Source organism: Ovis aries, chromosome 7 (genome assembly GCF_016772045.2).
Source record: "Ovis aries strain OAR_USU_Benz2616 breed Rambouillet chromosome 7, ARS-UI_Ramb_v3.0, whole genome shotgun sequence".
In the NCBI taxonomy this organism is placed as follows: Eukaryota; Metazoa; Chordata; class Mammalia; order Artiodactyla; family Bovidae; genus Ovis; species Ovis aries.
The window spans coordinates 48,806,306-48,815,742 of record NC_056060.1 but is presented as its reverse complement, the minus strand read 5'-3'; the positions used below and the strand labels follow the sequence as shown (position 1 = coordinate 48,815,742).

Here is a 9,437-nt window from a genome sequence, read left to right as displayed (position 1 = left end):
TGAGCAGTTGCCATGAAAGAACAAACTCTGGTTTTTGCTTTACTTTTCCCCTTCAAATAAAACAACAAAAGAAACAACTTTGAAGGTCATTTTTATTGCTTCAGTCTTCAGTGAAATTCAGGGAGTCTTCAGGGAACATAAGAGGAGTGACCTCTGATCTCCAGGTCAAAAGAAGGCAAGGGCGCACCGGTATCTTTTCATGGTTCCTTGTTAGGGGGAAAAAAGCTTTCAGGTTCTTGCATGAGTATTGACAGGTTGTTACAAATGATTTTACAGCAGGAGAGCATGGGTACAAACTGGACTGTTCTGGATCAAATAGCTGCTTGCCTTCTCAGACATTGCCAGCATTTTTTCCTGCTTGCTCACCTCCCTTGGTGACTTGTTCTTGCAAATATGATCCTGAATGATATATCTGAGCTTGCTCTCTTATCTGAGAGCAGGAAGCTGGGCGAGTGACGGAGGCACCTGCTGCTCTTTACAGAGATTAAGGAGGAAACTGCCACAGTCTCTTGGATGTCCTATGGAAGTTAGAAAACGTATTCTGGAGAGGCTGAAAGGAGACCAGGAGATATGATGCTCATGTTCACTTCCACAGAACCCGACCCTTGGAAAAAGAAACACACTGTGGCAATAGATCTTCCCTAAATAGGACAGAAGCGATTAAAGGTGAGTTTTCTTTATTGTTCATTTTTCCTCCCTCTTAGATTTCCGTAAGTTATTCCTCAAGTGGATACAATCATGCATCAAAGGAGATTGTGGTAAGGGAAAAGAGTTATTGCTGGAAGGGTATGTCACATTTTGTTTCTCTTTCTCACCTTTTAGGAGTTTCTTCCCCTCTACAGTATCTGGTTTTCTTTGGTACTAAGTATCCTAGTGATTCAAATAGACATTTAAATTGACATACTTTTCATATTCTTTTTCATTATGTTTTGTCACAGGATATTGAATATAGTTCCCTGTACTGTATGGTAGGACCTTGTTTATTTTTTTACATAGCAGTTTCTAAGTACCCTGTATTGTATTTAAAATGTAACTATGGTGGAGGAACAAGAATCAAGCTTACAGACACAGATACACACACACAGACACAGACACACAGACGCAGACACAGACGCAGACACACACACAGACACACAGACACACACACAGACACAGACACACAGACACACACACAGACACACACACACACACGGGGACAAGGGAATATGGATGAGTCCCAGATTTGCTTTTTATAAGTATGTGATATTTGGCAAGTTATTTAGCTTCTGTTTTCCTCTCTATGAAAGAGGTCTAATAATACTGTGTTTTAAGCATGTTGTGAAGATCCAAGGGGACGACATAAAGAAATATTTCTGACTCAGAAAGCTGGAGTGGGCTGCCATTCCCTTCTCCATTTGTGTGGATATATTTTATTCATTTATTTTTGGCCTCACTATGCAGCATGTGGGATATTAGTTCTACAACCAGGGATTGAACCTGCACCCACTGCCTTTGAAGCGTGAAGTCTTAACTACTGGACCACCAGGAAAGTCCCTGGATAGATGATAAATCTGAGTCAACGGAGAGTTATCTATATGAATGACTATAATGTATTTTTGGAATTATGTTCAATTTTTTGTACTTGTTTAAGAGCATTTTCTTAAAGCATGGCTAGATGCTATATCCGGAGAAGGCAATGGCAGCCCACTCCAGTACTCTTGCCTGGAAAATCCCATGGATGAAGGAGCCTGGTAGGCTGCAGTCCATGGGGTCACTAAGAGTCGGGCACGACTAAGCCACTTTACTTTCACTTTTCACTTTAATGCATTGGAGAAGGAAATGGCAACCCACTCCAGTGTTCTTGCCTGGAGAATCCCAGGGACGGGGGAGCCTGGTAGGCTGCCGTCTATGGGGTCGCACAGAGTCGGACACGACTGAGGCGACTTAGCAGCAGCAGCAGCAGATGCTATATATAACCAGTGAATTATGTGTGGTGAAAGCATCTAAAATATGAACTGTCAAATAAGACCAAGAAGTGAACTGTATCTTTTAGAAGAACTTTGGGTTTCTAGAACTGAAGGTGAGAGTGTGAACTTCCTGTCTTTTCTGTCTAGACCAATCACAAATTCTGTCCTCCAGATAAAAGCTATTTTAGACACAGGGTGGTAAGGTGTAGGCAGAAGTCCTCTCTTCCTTGGAATAAAGGGTGGGGACTTCCTCTTACTCAGTATTCCTCCACAGCAGCAGGTACCCAGGGTTGCTTCCTTTTCTCTCTCCCGGGTGGAGGTGGAGCCGGGTCCTAACTCCAGTCCCAGCATGATCAGCTGGTTTGCAGCGTCAGGTTACAGATCTCCATCCACAAGGGTCCTAGGCAGGACTTGACTGAGGATATTTGTCTAGAGAAGAAATCTATCTTTGCCATCACTCTGGAGTTGAACTTGATGTTCATTGAGGATATTCCGGATTAGTTTGTAACTAAAGGCATTTTGTTCTGTCCAAGGATCTCCTCCTCCACCTTCCCTGTACCCAAACTCTACTGACCTCCCATCCCATGAAGATGACTGGGTGGAAGAAGAAGCTCTGCCGGGGGCATCATCTGTGGGCCCTGGGCTGCTATATGCTGCTGGCTGTTGTTGCTCTGAGGCTTTCTCTCAGGTTGAAATGTGATGTAGATTCCTTGGATCTGGAGTCCAGGGACTTCCAAAGTCAGCGTTGTAGGGACGTTTTGTACAAGAACCTGAAGCTGCCAGCAAAGAGATCCATCAACTGTTCTGGGATCACACGAGGGGACCAGGAAGCAGTGGTCCAGGCTCTCCTGGACAACCTGGAAGTCAAGAAGAAGCGGTTGCCTTTCACTGACACCTATTACCTCAACATAACCAGGGACTGTGAGCAGTTTAAGGCCCAAAGGAAGTTCATACAGTTCCCACTGAGCAAAGAAGAGCTAGACTTCCCCATTGCATACTCGATGGTGGTGCATGAGAAGATTGAAAACTTTGAACGGCTGCTGCGAGCTGTGTATGCCCCTCAGAACATATACTGTGTCCATGTGGATGTGAAGTCCCCAGAAACTTTCAAAGAGGCAGTCAAGGCCATTATTTCCTGCTTCCCCAATGTCTTCATGGCCAGTAAGTTGGTCCCCGTGGTTTATGCCTCCTGGTCCAGAGTGCAGGCCGACCTGAACTGTATGGAAGACTTGCTCCAGAGCTCGGTGCCATGGAAATACTTACTGAATACATGCGGGACAGACTTCCCCATAAAGACCAATGCCGAGATGGTCCTGGCCCTCAAGATGTTGAATGGGAAGAACAGTATGGAGTCTGAGATACCTTCTGAGTACAAAAAAACTCGCTGGAAATACCGCTACGAGGTGACAGACAGACTGTCCCTAACCAGCAAGATGAAGGACCCTCCCCCTGATAATTTACCTATGTTCACTGGGAATGCCTATTTTGTGGCTTCTCGAGCCTTTGTCCAACATGTCTTAGAGAACCCCAAATCCCAAAGACTGATTGAATGGGTCAAAGACACCTATAGCCCCGACGAACACCTCTGGGCCACCCTTCAGCGTGCTCCATGGATGCCTGGCTCTGTTCCCTACCACCCCAAGTATCACATCTCAGACATGACTGCCATCGCCAGGCTGGTCAAGTGGCAGGACCACGAGGGAGATGTCAGCATGGGGGCACCTTATGCACCCTGCTCGGGAATCCATCAGCGGGCCATCTGCATTTATGGGGCTGGGGACCTGCACTGGATTCTCCAGAACCATCACCTCTTGGCAAACAAGTTTGACCCAAGGGTGGATGATAACGTCCTGCAGTGCTTAGAAGAGTATTTACGCCATAAGGCCATCTATGGGACTGAACTTTGAGCTGTACTGTGGGCAGATTGATACCCGAGGGCCAGGGACATGTGCCAACAGGGCCAGGGCATGCTGGTACTGTTTAGGGTGGGGGACGGGGGCTGTGGAATTCATGGCATCCCCCAGGGTCAGAGGGCGGCTTTTGGAGTGTGGAGAGTAGATATGCTGACCTGCAGACTACTTCCCTGGGGGAACACTGACTCAGCCCACTTCCAATAGCTCCTTCATGCACTTTATCACTGAGTTCATAATAAGAACCAGCTGTCTGGGTAAGTGTGGGAGGAGACCCTCCCAATTCAGTTGAATTGGTATTGAGTTTTCCACTCTCTGGAGGTGCCCATTCCTAATAATTCTAGGCTTGGTAGTGGGGAGGGGACTTTTTGATGGACAGAAGGCCTTCTGTTTTATACTATTAACTTAATAAATAGCTTCTGATTAAAATCTCTACCTCTTTTTTTTTTTTTTTTTGGTCTAGTAAGCCAGAAATAAAACCATGAGACTTTTTCTCATAACTCTTGGTGACATTCAAAATCCTCAGTAGCCAGCAAGAGAATCACCATTATTCCCTAGTGATAATGGCAGGCTGTATAAATGGCCGATGCACAAGAATGCTCCCCTTGTTTTGTTAACATTGCCAATAAAAAAGCCAGGGTGATTTAACCAATGTGACCATCCAAATCCTTACAGGAAAATTACAGCACTAATTTTGCAAGCTTCACAGCCAAAGCTTAATGTTTCATAACAACGATTGTAGCATCCATTAGGTAAGGTCATCATATAATTTACTGTCAAAACTGGAACTCATTTTAGTTGGCGGGGGGTGGGTGTCCTGTAGTATTAAGGATTATTTAGATAACAAGAATACACTAGGTCTGGTCACTCCAACTTTATGTCTCTGGAGTCAAAACTCTTCTTTAGGTATGTGAATGGAATGGTCACTGATTTTGTGGTTTATACATTTCCTTGGGTGGGAGACAGTTGTGTGTGTGTGTGTTGTACGTGTCTTCTCTGCCTCAGCCTTCTGGTCACCTACCCAACAAATGTTACCCAGTGAAACAGTTTCTTTTCTAAAGCTCCAGAGATAATTATCAGGTTGTTATTAGTTGCTTAGTCATGTTGGACTCTTTGCGACCCCACGGACGGTAACCCGCCAGGCTCCCCTGTCCATAGGATTCTCCAGGCAAGAATACTGGAGTGGATTGCCATTCCCTTCTCCTGAGGATCTTTCCAACCCAGGGATCAAACCCTGGTCTCCTGCATCACAGGCAGATTCTTTACTGTTTGAGTTATAGGGAGATCTCACTTTATCAGAAGGCAATTAGCTGCAAGTTATATTCTTCTGTGATGAGGCAGTGATCCTTTGTAAACAGATAAGCATATCCTGTATATGGTAGAACTGGTTTTCTGCTTACAGTACATTCTGGAAAAGTGATTTACACACCAGTCTGTATAATCTGGGGCTTCCCTGATGGCTCAGTTGGTAAAGAATCCGCCTGCAATGAGGGAGACCCCGGTTAGATCCCTAGGTTGGGAAGATCCGCTAGAGAAGAGAAAGGCCACCCACTCCAGTACTCTTAGGCTTCCCTTGTGGCTCAACTGGTTAAAGCATCTGCCTGCAATGTGGGAGATCTGGGTTTGATCCCTGGGTTGGGAAGATCTCCTGGAGAAGGGAAAGGCCACCCACTCCAGTATTCTGGCCTAGAGAATTCCATGGACTGTATAGTCCACGGGGTCACAAAGAGTTGGAACACAACTGAGCAACTTTCACTCACTCACTCACTCGTATAATTGGATCGTGCAATGAGCCTGTGTTCTTCCTTTCTGATTTTGAGTCAGTTCATCGAGTGTTCTCACAATCAGCTTCCCCAGCATTCCATGTACTCTGACATAGCTATGACTGTGTCTGGCACAGTGACTTTTCTAGGTTAGTGACTGCTTCTGTAAGGCTGTATTCCTTTGAAAATGGGCAGTGCCACCACCAGCTTACCTGTACTGTCGCAGGGTCCTTGTCACCTTGCTCTCATCATGGAGATGACTGGTGAGTAGTCAGTTGCTCTGCAGTGAGCCCTGTAAGGTCTGTCCTTAGCACCAATGACTGTAGACCTCTCCACCTATTAGCCTTTCGAATGTCCTTGGTCCCCCTCTGAGGGGGCTGCCAGGGGGCAGAAAAGTTTCCAAGTACACATGTCCTGAAAAAAGAACTTGGGTCTTTGGCTTCATAGTCAACTTCCTCTTTAAATTTTCATGTGGGGAAAAAATGTGTCTTTATATAAATACATTAAAAAGATTAAAATGTGAACTTATCGTTTTGGGGGAACAAGTTGCTGAAATTCTCCAAGCATTGACATTTCCTCTAGAAATATTACACATTCAGGTGAACAGGAAATGCTCTTTATTTAATAACAAACACAAGGTCTTCATATCAGAAGGGTCAAATTTCGCCCTCCTTGGGTTAGTGTATTTTAGAAACTGTACAATTAAACCAACCCATCTGTTGATTTTTCCTTCTCTCATATCTGTTTCTATACCTTATCTCTGGAAAGGAAACATCCTATTGATGAATTGAGCAACTGTGTGTGTATTCCTTTAGAAAGCTTGAATTTCCTCTTTTGATTTGTGGACTGTTGATAAGTGTTGTTTTAATCACTATATTTTTGCTGCACACTCTGCCCATTGCAATATGCCCTCTTTTCTTGATTTTGTGAAAATTTAAGAAAGGAAGAAAAGGCAGTTTGGAAATCTTGTTTGGAAAGAGATGATATAATTTATGTGGGGAGAACAAGTATTTGAATTAAAAATGGACAGAATAATTAAATTCATGGCCTGCCTTAAGTACTTCAGCTGAACTGAAGTTCAGTCTACCTACTGTGACTTCTTTCCCTTAGTTGGCCAGTCGTGACAGAGATAGAGTTCCCATCTCTATGAAGCTTTGAGTGTATGACAAGCAGTGAAATAGCTCATTCATTCATTCCACAAATGTTAATTAAGCTCTTACTATTTACTAGGCATTGTTCTTGACACCAGGGATAGTGTAGTCAATAAAACAGAGATTCGCATGCTAATGTTGTTCACGTACTAGTGGGAAAACACCTATAAACAGTTAACATATATGTATATTAGGAGGCAAATACTAGAGAGAAATTGAAGGGAGTGAATGAGACCTTCCAGTGGGGAGGAAAATTTTAAATAGTGTGGTCAGGTCAGGGAGGTTACATTTTAATGAAAAAGGTAACATTTGAGTAAACATCTGAAGGAGATGAAGGAATGACCAGTGAGGATAAATGGGGGAAGAACATTCTAGGCCAAGAGGAAAGACTGCAGGAACACACCTGTCATGTTTAAGGAACAACAAGGAAACGGGTGTAAATGGAGCAGAGGAAAGGGAGGGGTGAAGACTTAAGAATACAGGGGAAGAGGGTGTATCCTGACGGCCTCTGTGACCCATTGGGTGGACTTGTCTTCTCTGAGAGAGATTAAAGGCCGCTGGAAGGTTTCGAGCAGAGGCTGACAGGATCTAACACTTGAATGCTGCACTGAGGACAGGCTGGTTGGCTGGGAGGCGGGGGTGGGGCCAGGAGGCTAGCGTAGAGGCCAGCGTGCTGATCCCAGCACTAGCAGCAGTGGCGAGGACCCGGCTAGCAGCAGGAGAAATGGCCAAAGTGGTCAGATCCTGGGAATGTTTTGAAGGTTCAATATGAGAGTTTGCGGACAAAGGCAGTTTGCTTATGAGGATCAGTGGAGCCGTCAGGGATGACTCCAGTGGTTTTGTTCAGGTGTTAAGTTTAGGAGGACAGGGCTACCATGGACCAAGACAGGCACACTGTGAAAGAGTGGCTGTTTAGGGGAAGACCATGGGTTTGACTTTGAAGATATAAAATTGACGATGCCTATTAGACATCTGAGAACAGATGCCGAGGGGATGACTGTGACAGGAGTCTGGGTTCAGGAGAGAGGTCTGGACTGGAGGCACTTAACCTGGGGCTCCTCCGTTTATTTATCATACAAAGCCATGGAATGGGATGAGAGCCCCCAAGGAGTGAAGAGAACTAGAAAAGAGCCTCCCAGATGAGTTCTGAGGGCCTTCTAAAATGCAGAAGTTACGGAGATAAGGAAGAACCAACAGAAGAAGAGTTGGAGGGAAGCAGCTGGGGAGGTAGAAGGAAAGCCACTGGCCGTGCAGGGTTCTGGAAGTGTAAAGGAGAAAGCGACTCGGGAATGAGGAAGTTGACGACTGTGCCCCAAGCCACTGAAAATCGCTTAAGATGAGAACGAAGACAGAACTATTGGATTTAACAACGTAGAGCTGGCCTTGATAAGATCAATTTTTTTGTGGTGTTTGGAGGTGAGAATATGATTGGAGGTGGTTCAGAGAGAATGTTAGAGCAAATCTGGCTTTGGCCAGTATAGATAAATGTTTTGAGTTTTGCTTTAAGGCAAGAGAAGGAGAATAAAAGTAAAATGATGGCAGGTTAAGAGCAGTTTGTCCTAAAAATTAGAAAAGTGATAGCATATTTGTCGGTTGATGAGAAAGATCTAGTTTAGAGGAAAAGATGCAGGAATGAGATGGGTTGCTTGCCAGAGTGACAGCCTAGTGAAGAAGACAGGGTCATTATGTAGCACACAGGAGAAAGGGCCTGTCTCTGTTGGAAGCATGGACGACAGTTCACCCACAGTAGCAGGACTGAAGGCAGGATAGATGGGCTCAGATGTACATAGAGGGCCAATGTGGTGGTCTGTAGAGTCTGTGGAGTTATTTTAGGTATAATATACACACAGAAAGGGGGCTTCCTGTGGCACAAGAATCTGTCTGCCAAGGCGGGAGATGTGGGTCCTATCTCTGGGTTGGGAAGATTCCCTGGAGTAGGAAATGGCGACCCACTCCAGGATTTTTGCCTAGAAAATCCCGTGGAGAGAGGAGCCTGGTGGCCTACAGTCCCTGGGACTGAGTCAGACACGACTGAGAAACTGTGTGTGCACATACACACACACACACACACGTACACATACACACACACACACGTACACATACACACACGGAAAAGCACAAAAATCCCAAAGATATAGATTATAATTTTTACAAAGTGAACAAATCTGTGTAACTCGAACCCTGATAAAAAACCAGAACATTACCAGCAACCCAGAGGGCTCCTGTGTCCCTTTTCCAGTTACCACCTAGGCTGCAGCAAAGATAACCAGACATTGAATCCCAGCAGGACCCTGCAGGGCCCTTCTGGGTACAAGCCCTTCTGTGTCTCTAGTTCTTGTTTGTAGGAAAAGCTTTCCCTCCCTAGGCATTCCTAAAATTTCAAAAAGCAGACTCGAATTAATGACTAGAGAAAGTAAATGTGGAAAGAAAGAGCTTGAACATTGGAGTCAGAGGACTTCTAGTTCCTCCTGAAGGGAGGTAACAGTCTGATGCATATCTTTGAATTGTCCTGCAGAAACTAAGACTCACATCTGGTGGAGGATCACAAGATCATAGACCCCAGACTGGTAGAACCAGAAGATCGACAACTAACATTCCTGAAACCTCATCCAACCTGATCACACATCCTGCAACCCTCACCTCCAAATTTGCCTTTAAAAACCAAAA

General features: G+C 44.9%; 1 protein-coding gene across 1 annotated transcript; it reads left to right on the top strand.

Moving 5' to 3' along the window:
* The first annotated feature begins 434 nt into the window (after positions 1-434).
* Positions 435-4,285, top strand: GCNT3 (glucosaminyl (N-acetyl) transferase 3, mucin type). Its single transcript, XM_027971780.2, has 2 exons — positions 435-666; positions 2,480-4,285. The coding sequence occupies exon 2, from the start codon at positions 2,531-2,533 to the stop codon at positions 3,851-3,853; it is 1,323 nt and encodes a 440-aa protein (XP_027827581.1). The 5' UTR covers positions 435-666; positions 2,480-2,530; the 3' UTR covers positions 3,854-4,285.
* Positions 4,286-9,437: the final 5,152 nt, after the last annotated feature.

Coding starts and splice junctions, on each gene's coding strand:
- GCNT3 (XM_027971780.2), top strand. CDS start 2,531: ATGAAGATGACTGGGTGGAAGAAGAAGCTCTGCCGGGGGCATCATCTG.